The following is a 15,820-nucleotide window of genomic DNA, read 5'->3' on the forward strand; positions in this document are numbered from 1 at the left end:
TGAGTAAACGAAGGTGGAGTGGTTTGGGTGGCAATGTTAAACACAATGGCTAACTCACCCATGTTGGAGGGTACAGTAGGCCAACAGGGACAGTGCAGAATTTAGTCCTAACATCCAGAAGTCTGTACAGACTAGAAAATAAGTTGCACTGAGGATTTTCTTCGAGCTTCTGAAGTCATCAAAATCAAAATGGCATTACGATTTAAGATTGGCTTCATACTATTTTATTTAAGCCATATTTATTTAAGTCAAGAGATTAATTAAAGCTTTTGATCCATTGAGATGAAACAAATATTTCAACAAATGGAAGATGTTCAAAAGTCAAGACTTCTGGCATTTGAAGAGACATGTATAATCACCCTCGCCTAAAAGCAAAACATCGCATAGCCAAGGAAACATGCTATCTCATGGGAGAGCCATATAAAATACAAGAATGCAAAAATTACCATTTCTCTCAATCTTTATTTATGGAATTTACTTAGCTACTATAAGTTTAGATTGCCTCAGCTCATAGAAATAACCTCTCCTTGCAGATATGGAAACATTGTTTTCATAAAACTGGCATATTTACACACTTGTCTCAGTTATAGAATGGCTTTTCAAAGTAAAGAATATTAAAGTTTCCCTTTGCCTATATAGCCAAATAGCTGAGCAACTCATAATATGTTCTGATAAAGAAGAAAAGCTTGCAGGGCATGGTGGCTCATGCCTGTAATCCCAGAGGTTCAGGAGGCTGAGGCAGGAGGATAACAAGTTCAAAGCCAGCCTCAGCAACTTAGTGAGGTCCTAAGCAACTCAGCGAGACCCTGTCTCACAAAAAAAAAAAAAAAAAAAAAATAGAGGTAAAGCTCAATCTGTGTTTCAATTTAGTTCAAATTATCAAGCTACAAAGTGAGCACCTCAGAAGCAGCACTGGTATTGATATTTCATGATAAATCTGGACACTTATTTCCTATTCTCATAGGGTTGTTTTTGTCACTCTCCACGCTGCTTAGTTTTACCCTGTGAACCAGCCTAGCCTGTCACAAGTCACCAGTTCAGAACATCCTTATTTCCTCCATACATGGAAATACACCACTGAGTCACATTTTTGTAAAATCCAAGTTCAGATTCTAGGGAAGATAAAATACTAGTGCAGAATCAGCAGGAAAATACTTCACTGGGCACATTTATAAAAAATGTTCCCAGAGCCAAGGAGGATGTAGAGTGTGTGCCTGTGCGTGTCGTGGAGGGATAGTCTGTGATGTGACTATAGCAGAGGCTCCGGGGCACTCCTCCTGGCCAGTTCCCAGGGGCCAGACGTGAGCACACCAGCAGAGGTGAGCCACAGCTGGCCACCCACTAATGAGCTCTGTGCCTTGTAAAGGGAGTACGGTTTGCACAACCAGGTCATGGGCGAGCCTTGAAATCAGCAGTCATCAGGAACAGTGGACTTCAAAGTATGCCACGAGGAGCACTGGTACTGTCCCTTAGCCATGTGATCTGCTTTATACAGAAGCCCTGTGACTGAAGTTTGAAAGACACTGAATGGGAGCCATGAGAGTGCCCACCCAGGGCTGTGGAGGACCGACTGCCACACAGGGTAACAGCTCAGGATTGTGGCCTGCACCCTGTGAAAGCCACACTGAGGCCGGCTAGATGGCTCACCCCATTACCAGTGGCCCTCCAAGGAGAACGATGTGCAGACACAACCAATACCCAATGTGCAAAAGCCGAGTCTCCCCTCCCCGGGTTTGCAAGGGCGGTCACCCCAGCAGGCCAGTGGGTCCAGCACTCCTGGGCTGGGGGTCTGGTGGCAGCGGCTCACCAAGGCTCACCTCTTCTTCTTGGTGATGATGAGCACGTCGTTGAAGAGGAAGAAGTAGACCTGCTGCCTGGAGGTCCTCCTGGAGAAGAGCACCGTGTCCTCCACGAAGGCTGTCAGCTCCCCCCTCTTCACCAGCCACCGGGACGAGGACACCAAGGGGAAGGGCTGCAGAGACAGCACAGGGCCAAGCCCAGTCACGGCCACAGGATCAGCCACAGCCAAACACGAGAAGCGCTTTCACACAACGAGAGCATCAGCCACGCGCCATCTCGGTGCAGCACAGGCACAGTGCAACTGGAGAAGCACGGAACGCATGCTCCAGGAGAGAGGGAGACACCTTGGTCCCCCCGGTATAGAAACTATCACCCCATAGTCAGTGAGAAAATGTCACTGGATCATAACTGAAAGGGTGAGCTAAAGAGGAGTCACTTAAGATTGAAAATCCAGGTAATGAAATCTATCCTTACCAACAGTAGGCATTAATCAATACGTAATAGTGATGTGTACACACGGCTTCACATGTGGGTGCCCCCGTTCACCTCTCTCTTTGAAAGCCTGGTTGAGTTATATATGACATTATTTTGTAATAATGTATGTTTCGTTATTTTGTAAGAATGTATGTTTTGTATAATGCTATGATTTATTGAATCATTCTCTTGGATAGACATTGGGACTATGTCCAATCTTCTGGCTGTTACAAATACTGCAATAATTATTTATTTCATTTTATACACACAAAGTACAGAATGACTTCTCAGAAGTACAGCTGTTGGGTGGTAGTAAGTTGCACTTGTAATTTTGATGGTATTTTCCGAACTGGGGTGGTGACAGTCTTTTCTACCAGCAACATGCAAAAATTCCCCTTTCTTATAATCTCATCAATAACATGTATTCTCAAACCTTTGGATCATGTATAAAGCTAAAGGCTGGAATTCTTTATCCTAATTTCAAATGGCAATTTTTCTCCTCAGTGAAGTAAAGCATCTTTGCGTTCTAACTTGTAATTTTCTAATATTTTGCTTATCACTTGCATCTTACTTAAAGGGGACATTATCTCTTTCACTTGTATGTGAGTTATAACTGTTTCTTCCCAGTTTGCTACCTACTTTTCTACCTTTTTATGCTTTTTATTTTTCTCTTCACAGTGAAATTTCAGATAGATGAAATGAGCACCTTTTCTTTTAACATGTCTGGATTTGGAGTGAGCTGGTGGGCCTTTCCCACAGCGCTGAGGCTGTCCTGCTGAACCACATCGCCCTGGGTCCCTTCTTTAATGAGAACTTTCCCGTGACTCCCGAGTGGCCCTGTACAGCTCCTACTGCTCAGGAAATCTGCTATGAGGATCTGAGCAAATCTCATCTTGAAAATGAACACGGTAGAAATAGCTGTTATCCCTGAGGTGTGACAAGGTCCTCAGATGTTGTATTTCTAATCAGTACTCCCTAGTGTTTCCAAGTGGTCTGAGCTAACCCTTCATCTCCCTTTCTGAGCCAGGTTTCTGCATCCCCATCACTGCCGTCGGGGGGTTAGAACAGAAAAGTTCACTCCAACCTACCACTCAGGGCACCTGGACCCTGCTCCTGAATCTCCCACCACTCACCTAGTGACTCTGCTGTCAGTTACTTACTCTCCAGCTTCATTTTCCTCATTGATAAAATTTAAAAGGTGTGACTGTAAAAAAGAGTGGTCCTAAAACTCTGGAATGTGACAGAGAACCTTCTTTCTGCAGAACACCATGAAATTCTGATCCCTCTAATTCCACTGCATGAGTTAGAAACACTTTTTCTAGGAAAACATCTGGGCAGTCATTGTAAGTTGCTTAATCAGCACCACAATCACGAGCCCTCTCTCCCATTCAGAACCCGACTGGGAGCCAATAAAGAATGGCCCTGACCTAGATCTGCCACTAACTGTCAATTTCCTCTTTGTTCACCCTGCCATCCATTCAAGAGCAGCATCAGACAGGCAGTGACAGCAGCACACGTCCAGAAAAAGTTGTGGAAAACAATGAATTTAACAATAAAAAGTTTCCATTAACAATGTTTATTACAAAGGTTAAAAAAAAAGAAAAGAAAAAAAAGCCCTCATTTGATTTAGAACACCCTGGCCTAGCTCATGGGGTACCACTGTGTGCAGACATTTTGAAAATATTAAACAAATGTGTTTTTTCAACTCTAAAATTCTACTGTTTTAACTATCTCCTTCCCTCAAGTTTGGTGTCCTAGGATAGGAGCAAGGGGTTGGAGGTGCACCTTAGATAACAGGACTCCTGGCCTGCAAGGTGCTTCTGTCTGGAGAGGCAGGGCCAGAACTGCCTCAGCTGAGGCTCTCTTACCAATTGAGGGCCCTTCTTTGAAAAGCAAATTCCTATTCACTTGGCTGCCCTCAACTGTCCCTATTTTGATAAGATTTAAGCAAAAGGAGTAATTAACATAGGCACAAGGATACCTTAATTTTAAATTCCAGCTGGGAGTTAATGGTGTACATCATCTCGGTCCTCTCCATCTTACGGGCTCCTTCATTGCACAGTCGAACCAGCTGGAACAGAAGCAGGAGGTTAGGAGAGCCAGGCAGAAGCCTCACTTCTATTGCAGATCCCGCAGGACTGACAACACCTAGGAAGGCCCAGGACTCACCCCCAAGGGTAAACTCTCAGTTTTACACAGTTAAGATGCTCTGCTAAGTTAGAAGCAGTGTGGCCAGACGGGAGGAAAAGAAGGTCCTCAGCAAGCGCAGTGGTACCCTGTAATCCTACCTACTCAGGAGGCTGAGGCAGGAGGATGGCCAGTTCAAGTCCAGCCAGGTCTACTTGGCAAGAACTTCTTTAAAAACAAAAAAATAAAAAAGGCTGGGAGTGTAGTTCTGTGGTAGAGTGCTCCTGGGTTCAATTCCAAGTACCACCACCAAAAAAAAAAAAAAAAAGTCCTGAGAAATTTCAAGTGCACACAGGCTCTGACGCTCAGGTGTTCCCCAACACCATGCTCTCCACCCATCCCGCCCTCTCCTGTCCCCTGCTCCCATCTCTATGCTGGGAACCCCACTCAACCTCCTCAGCTGCACCCCTGCCCACTTCCAGACCAGAGCAGCAGGAATCAGACCACCACAATACAGAGGCGGAATCCAGGCTGTGTGCAGCATGGGATCAAAAATGGGGTGCAGAAAGAGGAGGTCTTGGGGGGGCCTAATGGCCAATGGACCCCAAGGATGGCCATGCTAAGGAAGTCAGTTAAACTGCAGCCCTGAATCCTCCACCACAGGCTTCTGCCAAGTACCTAATGTGTACTTGACTCTCTGGTCAATATCAAAACAAACTTAATTTCTAATTTTTTATTAACTGGAAAATCTGGAAAAAAAAAATGTCCACAAAAGAGTCACTGACCCTGAAGATGAATATGACTGTTAATAATAAAGGTTGGAAATTTCATTTTAATGTTACTGATTTGTTAGATAAAATAATATGTGCACATTACAATAAAATAAAATGCTGATTATAATACGGAACTAAATGAATAGAACCCAAGGAGGGGCCTTCTGCAATAGGAGCCCCACAAACACAGAAATAGATCCCCTTATCAATACATCATTCATTGAAAAAGAGCAGTAAACTTAGCACCTCCTGTTTCAGGTGCTAGGGTTATAATACAACCAGAGGACACACCCACTCATACTCACACACACCAATCACACTGAGGTGGGAAAGGGTGCTCTAGCACTGAGCTACATCCCCTTTTGAGACAGGGTCTCACTAAATTGCTTAGTGCCTTGCTAAACTGCTGAGGCTGGCCTTGAACTTGTGATCCTCCTGCCTCAGCCTGAGCCACTGGGATTACAGGTGTGCACCACCAGGCCCAGCCTCACTTTTTAAATGTAAGAAAATGACATTATTAAGTGTGGATCACCATCTTATTCCTCAAACTTCCCAACAGCAAACCCATTAGCAAAAGATGGCGTTGTCCCATGAGGGGGATTCTGAGGAACCCAGGTAGCCCTGAGGACAGGTTAGAAAGGGAGAAGCTCCCCAGGCGTCCTGAGCAATGAAGTCACTGATGGTGTGCAGCAGATCAGCACTCCTTCAGATACAGGTGCCACGGGCAAAGTGGGATTCACAGCACCTGCCTCTGTCCTGTGGGAGGGGGAGTGAGCTGCCCAGCCAGAGACCATTTGCCTTGACCTCTGACCCTACCCGTGCCCACCACACCCACCTCTAGCCCACCTGCAGGTCTGCTCCTCTCCTCCCCAGCACTTGCCTCCTGCCGAATCAAGGATACCTGAACTCCACACCTGGGTTCTCCCTGGTCCTGTCCCCACTGTCACCTTCACACAATACCCTGTGACTTCCTATACCAGCTCAGGACAAAGTCACTGACTCCCACGCCAGCTGCCTGCCCACCGCCCTCTCCTGGCCTGGATTCCTCAGGCTCCCCATCACTCGTTGGCCTTGGGTCCCTCCACTCTCTGAACCCTGGCTGGAGGCTGTCCTCATGCTCACCCTCAGCTAGCATCTCTCTGTCACTCGCCACCGTCTCTGTTTACTGACCGACCTCCTCTTTACACTGCACACATCACGAGTGACGCCACCACATTGGTCCTATTCATCGCCATATTTTTGGCGGCTGGCATCGTGCCCAGCCCAGTAGTTGATACTCAATAAATATTTGTTGAAGGAGAGGTCGGATCAGCAGCTATTCACCACCAGGAGCAGACGAGACGGCTCAGTGGTGACCCAGGACCGTCTGGAGCAGGGAGAACCAATTTCACCTGCACACAGCAAACATTCCTGTTTTCCAGCTTAAGTGGAGAACGCAGGGCAAGGGGGCGAGCACGGCTGACCCACAGAAACACCAGGCTCCTTCTGGGACTGCAGTGGGCCTCTGGGGACCACTGCGGGGCCACGGGGGACCACTGGGGCGCAAGGGCCACCGGGGCCGGTGCTCACCTTGCTCACTTCCTTCAGGGCCCTCTTGCAGGCCTCGTACTTGGGAGAGTCCCTCAGGGTTTTCTGGCAGATGGTCTGCAATAAAGAAGAAACAACATGGTGGATTGACTCACCTAGGAAAATAAACCACGCTCAGGAATGTACTCTCACTCACAGAACACGGCATGCTGCACCAACATGATGCACAAGGACGACATTAAAACCCAAGTGAAAAAGCTGGGAAACGATCTTTACACCCACGGTCCAGGGAATGGCCACATAAGAGGACAGACTCCAGCCTGGTTCCAAACCCCAGGTTGGCCCTGTGCTAGTTACACGACCTTGGGCAAGTCACCGGTCAGTACTGGCCTCAGTTTCTTCATCTGTCAAACTGGAATAATGTCAGTATTACATAATAGGTTGCTGCAAGGGTTAAACAACAATTCACGTAAAATTCCCATTTAAGCGCCTGGCATACAGCACAAGTTAGTTCTAAGGTAAAACTGAGCTTGAAGACGGTCAACACAAGGTAAACTGAATTACAAACTGACTGTGCCTAATCTGAAAATCTGAAATCCTGAATGCTCCAACATCCACAAAAGTTTGAGTATCAGCAGGATGCCAGAACGGAAAATTCCACACCATGAAACTTTGTTCCATGCATGAAATTTAAAAAAAAAAAATTGAATAAAATTATCTTCAGTCTTTGTGCAGAAGGTGTGCATAAAGCATAAATAGATGTCCTTTTTATCCGTGGGCTTCCCCAAGATAACCTCAGGGCACATAAGCAACTGTTCCAAAATCCAAAAATAAAAAAATCCAGTATCTGAAACATCTCATCCCAAGAATTCTGAATAGGAGATATTCACTCTGTACTTATAACTTTTGAAATGATACACAAAGCCCAGAGAACCATGTTAACTGTTGAAAATGTTCCTTTTGGTTAACAAATTTAATTAAACTTCCAAATGAAAAATTTTTAAAATTAAAAAGATGATATTTTAAGTACATCTAGATTCTGCCCAGATGGCCTGATTCCCGCACATGGCAGAAAGAAGAGGTCTGCAGCATCAGGCAGGGGTGGAAAGTGTGGTAACCCACAAGCCATCGGGACCTGAAATGTGAGTACCAAAAAGTCAGGCTTCAGACTGTTCCACATGAGAAGCACAGAACATACCACAGTGGGTTTACGTGAGAGTTCTCCTATTATTTTACCATGACCCACCCACCGTAAGAAATAAATTGATATTGCAACCAGCACACATGTGCACATAAATAAACGAAACCGTTCATGAAATAACATTTAACCACATCATGAGCCATGTGCACATCATGCTCCTCATATTCCACTCTACTTCATTTTTCAAAAACTGTGATTTGAAAATTAATTTTATGACCCATCAATAGCTACAAAAGCAACATGAAACATCCTGGTTATGTCCTTGCGGGCAGGCACCCCATGATGGAGCCCAGGCATACAAGTTTATATAAAAATCTGTACAGATATGAATTTTCTAGGAATGAAAACTATAGATTTACTCAGAATCCCAAAGGGGTCTGTGACCCAAAAAAAGCTCAGACCTTAAACAGCCAGCACTGGACAAAAATGGTTCCTTTGATTCTGGAGTCCCATTCTGTTCAAGCAATAGTCTCAAACTTTCCTTTTGATAACCCAGTTATATTCTGTCCTTAAACATGATGGATACCCATCTGAGAACAAGCAACATGGTTTTCACAACTTCAAGTTTTGCAGTTCAATCACTGCTACATAACAATTCCTGGGTAATCCCTTAGAATAAGATGCTGCCTGGCCCACTGGCAGGGCGAGACCTGTGTGGAGTTGGCTGTCCTCCACTGCCCACCCTGCTCCTACTAGCTGCTGCAGTTTGGCACACCTGGCATGCAGGCCTCTGCCCTGGGCCAGCTGCTCTCCAGCTGCAGGGTGTGCCAGGCAGCCTCTGCTCACTGCCCAGCATGCCCAGCATGCCCAGCTCTGCTCCCAGAGGGACTCTGACTGACATACTCAGGATGCTAAGCTTCCAAAACCAGTATGCCTTGCCTAACAAGCCCAGGTTTGTGCCCTGTAATGCCTCCCATAGGAAAGAGAAGCCCTAGAGCATCCTGGAACACCCAAATGGGAGGGGTCTTAATGACCAGGCTGGGCAAACTACCTTCAGCTCAGCCAGAACAGAAACCAGGGCTCTGTCCTTGAGAAAGCAATACGCTTCTCAATTCAACAATGTCGGGTGGGTGGGAAACGTGATCAACCTCCACCAGAGGGGTGGCACAGGCATAAACTGAAGATAAATTCCAGAGATATCCAACACAGGAAGATTTTCCAACAAAGAGCACTTTCTCGTGGGATTAGGGTTTTACAGAAGGAATATGCCTCAGTTTAAGTGGAATAAGGCTAATTTGCTTCATCAGGGTTTACAGTAGCCTGGCTCCCCAGGGGACAGGCCACAGATCGGGTCTTACATCCATCAGCAGAGGAAGGCGGGTCACCCTCTGCATGGGGAGGATGAGAAAAGAGATCATGGGCAGGTTCCTACAGTCTTCATGGGACTCGATCCGTGACAGCACTTCCTTGAAGGCGGGGTTGGTGGCTCTGAGGGGAAACAAAGCAAAGAGAAACTTCAAAATATTTCCTTATCCAGCTAAGCAGCAAGAGAAACTGTACCAGGGAACACCGAGGGCGCTCACCCCTTCTCAACGATTTTGAAACACATGAAAACAACAGCAACCCAGGAAACAGAAATGGCCCTTCCGCTTCTCTTGTTTCAAGGCTGAAGATCAGATGTGGTGTCATGTGACAATGTTAGCAAAACAATTAATACTGTTACTAGAACTGGGACATAAAACAGAGGAAGAGGACTGGGTGGTGTGACGATGAACGTGTCAGGTATAAATCGGTATTCAGACTAGCTGCCCCTCTGGACCCCTGGAGCCACTCCACCATCACTGAAACGTGCTGCAGCCCCTGCCCTGGCCCTGGCCCACCACCTAGGAAAGACATATTGTTGGGGCTAGAATTGGCCCAAGAGGCTTCTGGCTCTTTGCTAAGGTCCTCTTTCAAATACCGAAAGCCAGCACACCTCTCCTCCTCTGCTGATGAAGAACAAGATGGCCACGGTGTATTTATAGCTGCTCCCAAGGACACCACCGAGCAGACCCATGCACTTGACTTTTATAGGCCAGACAGGAGCCCAGGAAAAGAATGGGGGTTAGAAGTATCTGATTCCACCCTAGGTGACGTAAGGCCTGGAAAGAACCAAAGTGAGACCTCCCAGGTCTGCTGACCAGCCCATGTGCCTGTGCCACCTCCCCTTCCCCTCGAGACCCCCATAGAGGTCTGCCGCCTCCAGTGCACCTGCTTTTCCCAGGGGAGGGGCAGGGGGTGCCAGGGAGTACAACTGGACTTCCATGCCTTGAGAAAAGCAAGAAAAAGATCCAGGAAGCAGGATGGGGCAATAACTAAAAGTAAATAAAAACACTGCTAGGATCGGTGACACACACCTGTAATCCCAGTGGCTCAGGGGACTGAGGCAGAAAGATCCCAAGTTCAAAGCCAACCTCAGCAACTTAGCTAGGCCCTGTCTCAAATTGGAAAAATAAAAAGGGCTGGGGATGTGGCTCAGTAGTTTAGAGCCCCTGGGTTTAATCCTCAGTACCAAAAATTAAAAAAAAAAAAAAAAAAAGTTTGAAAATTAGCTGCTTTGGATCAAGGCTACATAAAGTAAAAACATAGAATGACAAATAACAGAAATATTTTATTTTCATTTTCTCAAATTGAGAAGTTTTACATTTTCTTTCCCTGATAGCTTTGAGAAAATTCAGGATGCTAAAAGCAAACTTCATATTGGTGGCACACTGGGATCACTCAGGACTCAGTCCCTCCTCCTGCTCTAAGGGTTCAGACTGAATCGTCTGAGATGGACTCGGCACTGTCTAGTTGGTTTCAAAGATTCCCAGCGTTTCTAGTGTCCCTAAGAGTCACTGCTCTTACCTTGATGCACATCAACTACACAAAGCCCTGAAAACACAGCTAACAATGACCTCCAAGAGAATGTCCCCATGAGGGGAGCAGTCAGGAGACTTAGACAGGATCTTTATTTTGGAGTCAACTAACTTGTATCAGGAACTATTCACATTTTTTTAAATCCTGCAAAACCAAATGCAAACTAAAGTTAGCTCTGGTTCAGGGCTTTGCTTTCCAACATGAACTTGCTTTCTCCAGCAGTTCCACGGCAACCAGAGGAGCAGGGATTGGGGAAGTAAAGGGTGTGACTTTGCCCCCTAGGGCAACTTCCATCACTTCTGGAGACATTTTTGGAATCTGCTGGGCAGAGGGCAGGGATGCTGTTACACATCCTACAGTGCACAGGACTGCCCCAGGAAAAGGACTTACAGCCCCAAATGTCCATCATGCAAACCCTTCTTTATACTGGAGACCTCATCAGCAGCTGGCAGCATTGCAGCCTGTCCCCGCGAGCCTCTCACACCAAGATGAGGGGAGAGGGCATGATCAGTCCTGGTAGCCAATGTGGGGCTCTGGCTACTGCTCCATGCAGCCACCAGGGCCATCACTAGCCCCACCCTCCAGAGAGACCTCAGCACCCACCCCACAGAGCTGGCTAGAGCTCCCTGATGGTCACCACCACTGCAACAAGCAAGATGCAGCCCTCAGAGGCCCCAAGCTGGGTGAGAGCAAAATTCATCTGCCTTCTAATGCCAAAAGCTGCTCATGATCAAGAGGAACCCACGATGCTGCTGAAGCTCCAGGGTGGCTTGTCCCACACCAAAGTTCAGGCAGCTCAGAAGGTCAGAAAGAAAACGTGTGGCGGGAAAGTTAAAGTTGGACTCCTGCTGCAGCATTATTAAATCGTCAAGAACAGTTTTTCCTATTTCATTCTTTATGCCCTCCCTCCTCTCTTCAGCACAGGTACAAAGGTGGAAGAGACTCTGGAGCTCCTATGAAACACTCCAGTGGTCAACAGAAAGAGTGCCCATAGACAGAGAAGCCCAGAGCCCCATTTCCATCCTACCCACTTAAGAACCCTCTCTGGGCCCCAGGCAAACAATATATTGCCAGTTACTGGCTTAGAAAACTGGGCCGGTGAGTGCAGATCACCTCCGTACGTTTTAACAACTAGGGAAAACAAAAGGAAATCAAACCCAAGGACAGCAGCAAACCATAAAGTACTTCGGAGAAAAGCACCCCACAGACTAGACTTCATCTATGAACATCCAAAAGTAATCCTCTTAAATATTTCTCCCTGGAAAACGGCTCACCAGGAGGCATTTCTAAATATCATTTAGGGATCAATTCATTCTGATCCATGAGCTCAGGCTACTGGACGACTGAAACCGTGGCTTACAGCAGCTTCTGCAGCGTCCGCTGCTGGTAGACCTCATTGGTGCAGTACTTCACATAGGGGTCAAAGGTGGACGCTGTGTGCTTCTCCACAATGTCACTGATGTCATCGATGAAGATGTTATTCTGATGTCTTGCTTCCAACTCTGTAAAGAATCTGAAAAAAACAATGAAAAGTGTTTATATTTCTTCCAGATCACCTCATGTAATGCTATCATATAGGATTTTAAAACACCTGCAGTACACAGAATCAACTCAGAAGGTGCTAAAAGGAAAAGAAAAGAAAAAAAAAACTCAAAAGCAAGTATTTTGTTTCAATTTAAATATGTCTTATGTACAGCTTTATTGTTTCAAGTATTTGGCTTTAAAACATCGATAATCCCTGGCATTTCTGCATCTTCAGGTACGATTCAGAATTGTAGATTTCACTGTTTTTCAAGAATCCACCAAGTAGGAGAGGAGGGAGTTCATGCTTCTGTATTTTATTATACTGAAAAGCACGTGAGCAAAACACAAAATTAAATGCCTAAAAAACAGTCTGAAATATGCCTAATTCATGTGTCCTTTCTCTCAAAGTAAATAAGATCATCTTTTAAAAAATATGTGTTTTCCGATAGGTGGATGCTGATCCATAGTGGTGAGGGGTTGGGGGGGTGGGAATAGGAAAGATAGTAGAATGAGATGGACATCATTATCCTAGGTACATGTATGGCCGCACAACAATGCTGCAACTCGACATTGTGTAGAACCAGAGAATGAAAAGTCGTGCTCCATTTGTGTACAATGAATCGAAATGCATTCTGCTGTCATGTATAACTAATTGGAATAAATAAAAAAATAAAAATATGTGGATGCTAACCCACAATAAGGGAGGGGAAGATCAGAAGTTCACTGGATTAGACAAAGGAAAATGAAGGGGGGAGGGGAATGGGAATAGAAAAGATGGTAGAATGAACTGGATATACCTTTCCTACCTTTACACATGAATGCGTGACCAATGTAACACCACGTCAAACACAACCACAACAACGGGATCCTAACTGAACGAGTCATACTTACTCTATTTGTGTAAAATATGTCAAAATATACCCTACTGTCATGTATACCTAAAAATAAAATAAATACACATGATATTTAGATGTCTTCACATTATATTTAGGCCAAAATGTAGGGTTATGACATCTGGTGTAAAGATGGCAATTTAGGCCCCCAGGTTTAGGATACAGATCACATAGACAGCCAACGTGTATTCACCTGTGGAGCGGCACAGGGGGTGTCACCGCTGGACTGCTGCGCATGAAGCCACCATGAACTTTCTCCTGGAGCTACCTGTTCAAGTCTGTTTCCAAATCTCTGAGGCAGAAGCTAAAGATGGAGCTGCCCCTGCACCAAGTGTGTGGTCAAGGGTCCTCACACCAGGACACGACAGTGAGCCCAAAAGGCCAGGGAGGGGAGCTGATCCGACCCGAGGAAGTGAGTTCACTAGGTAGAAGGCAGGTGAGAAATGACACTTTCCCTGGGACACACAGCCAGGCGTTGCAGAGGACTAGAGCCATTTATAGCTCAGGATGTTACTGAGATGCAGCACAGCAATTTCAGCAAATTTTGTTCTTCTTCCTTGGGTTTTGGAACATGGTTCCCCAAATCCTTGAAATGTCCAGAACGATAAGGAATCTTGTATGATAAGGAGATGTCGAGGGACCCCCCCAGCAGCTTCAGGTGAGGTAGGTAACTAGGAAGACGAGGCCCTCACTATGGGGTTGAAGATCCCAGCCCGTCCCCTCACCCCCCAAGATGGGAGAGGTCCGCAGGTTGCCTGCAGTCACCCTGCCTGTGTGATGGCTCTCCTGGCTGGCTGTCCCCGAGGTACAGCCTTTATGATCTGACAGCAAAGGCAAGCAAAATGCCCTCTTGCCTCCTGGGAGTGCTTCCAGCAAATCCAGGAAGGGAGACAGATAGGGAATCCTGACTTTGAAGTGAGGCGGGACAGACGCATGGGCAACCTGGGAACCCAGTGCCTGCAACTGACATCTGAAGGGATGGCAGTCTGTGGACGAAGTCTGGCACCCACGGAGTGTACCTAGACTGGGCACCCAGCACCAGAACAGGAAGGGACCGCTGGACACCCGGGCACCCGTAGACCTGTTGGAGGGTGGGCCTGAGGTGTCTGAAGCTCAGGAAGTAGAAGCAGCTCCAGAGGCAATATGAGAAGGCTCCAGAGCTCTGAGCAGAGAGCACAGAACACGGTGTGGTAAGGTCCCAGGCCCAGGAGCCAGGATGGAGCAATGGGAGCAGAGTAGGGCAGACGGGGAGCACATGGCACAGGACGGATCTCCTCGAAGAATTGGCTGAGGTGTAGACTGCAAGAGGGACGGGCACAAAAGAAGCCTGCAGAGCTGGGCTTTAGAGGTTTTGCTGACAAGGAGAAACTCTGGAGGCACGAAGTCCCCACCAGAGGAGAGAGCTGGGACAGGGAGGGTTGGGTAGATGAGACAGATGGCAGGCAGGCCCATGGGATGGCTGATCTGGGATGGTGACAAGGAAACCTGCAGTGGGGGATCAAGGAGAGAGGATGAAGGCTGGGCGAGAGCTTGGAGGTGACATAACAAACTGTGAGGCACTCCGTGGGAAGTCCTGGGAGGTCCTCGGCTTCTCAAGCCTACCCCTCCAGGCCACAGGGGGCCACTGAGCTCCTCCTAAGGCAGGGATTGAGGAGGAGGAAGCTGCAGGAAGGAAGCAGTTTGCCTTGGAGATGTTAATGGACAGCTGAAAACACACATCTGTCAGAAGCCAGAGGCCCTGAGATTCTAGGGACTATGTAACCAGGACTAGCTCGTCTTAGCTGATTTTTGTAAAAAATGCAAAACACTTGAAACTTCTTTTAATTTCAACTGGTTTCTTAAATGCAAATTCTAAGAGAATGTTCAAAGAAAACCGAAAACAGAAGAAAACATAAGGTCGTCATTATGTAATTCTGGGACATAAATGTCTTGGAGGCAAGTATCCTCTGCAGAGGCTCTCCTGTAGCTGGCTGCTGACAGTGTGAAGGAACGCAGCTACGCGACCAAGAACAACAGTAACGCGGCTTTTTCCAACCAAAAGGAAAATTTCATTTATCACTGTACAGGGTTTGCCAAAGTCCTAGACTAAAAACAAGGCACCAACCAAGCATCCGTCTGTGCTGCGACCTCAGCATGGCCTGAGCCAAGCCACCTAGCCTTTATGTTGACATTAGCAAAATTAAGACAAAATTTAAGCCTGTCTATGTTAAATGACCTCCTAGTTATTTTGGCAAATTTGCACACTTCACTAAGGAAGCTGAAGGCACTTCTGAAGCGTGAGGTGTTGTTATCTCAGGGGCCCAGCTAGCTGGGGCATCGAATCAAATCTGAAGCAAAGTGTTGTTCCTGAGGGGACCCCCAGAAGAGTCTAGGAGGCGACAGGGATTATTTGGGGGAGACTTTTAAGGGAAGTAGATGTTTCGGCTCTGTGCATTTTCTTGGGGAACAGTGCTGTGTTCTGTCCCCTCTGTAGCACTACCAAGGGGTTCAGACCACCAGGGCCACACAACCTCTCCCTCTTTTTTCTAAGTTCTAACCTCATTGCTAACGTCTGGACCTTGAAGGCCTACCGAGGACCAGTAAAGGCTGCTTGGAAACACGGCGTCCCTGTCACCTGTCATCCTGCAAGCTCACCTCTTCAGCTCCTATGCCCACTCCCACAA

At 46.7% G+C, this 15,820-nt stretch overlaps 1 protein-coding gene across 2 annotated transcripts in view; it reads right to left on the bottom strand.

The window, feature by feature from the left end:
- Nucleotides 1–15,820, bottom strand: part of Arhgef26 (Rho guanine nucleotide exchange factor 26) — a 93,941-nt gene that overhangs the window by 24,010 nt on the left and 54,111 nt on the right. For both annotated transcript variants that reach the window (XM_078043533.1, XM_005325690.4), the window contains 5 exons: nucleotides 12,101–12,253; nucleotides 9,201–9,330; nucleotides 6,744–6,818; nucleotides 4,256–4,345; nucleotides 1,818–1,972 (listed from right to left, as the gene is read on the bottom strand). In XM_078043533.1, coding sequence (XP_077899659.1) covers nucleotides 1,818–1,972; nucleotides 4,256–4,345; nucleotides 6,744–6,818; nucleotides 9,201–9,330; nucleotides 12,101–12,253 — 603 coding nt within the window. The remainder of the gene's footprint in view (nucleotides 1–1,817; nucleotides 1,973–4,255; nucleotides 4,346–6,743; nucleotides 6,819–9,200; nucleotides 9,331–12,100; nucleotides 12,254–15,820) is intronic.

This window comes from Ictidomys tridecemlineatus, chromosome 3 (assembly GCF_052094955.1).
Source record: "Ictidomys tridecemlineatus isolate mIctTri1 chromosome 3, mIctTri1.hap1, whole genome shotgun sequence".
In the NCBI taxonomy this organism is placed as follows: domain Eukaryota; kingdom Metazoa; phylum Chordata; class Mammalia; order Rodentia; family Sciuridae; genus Ictidomys; species Ictidomys tridecemlineatus.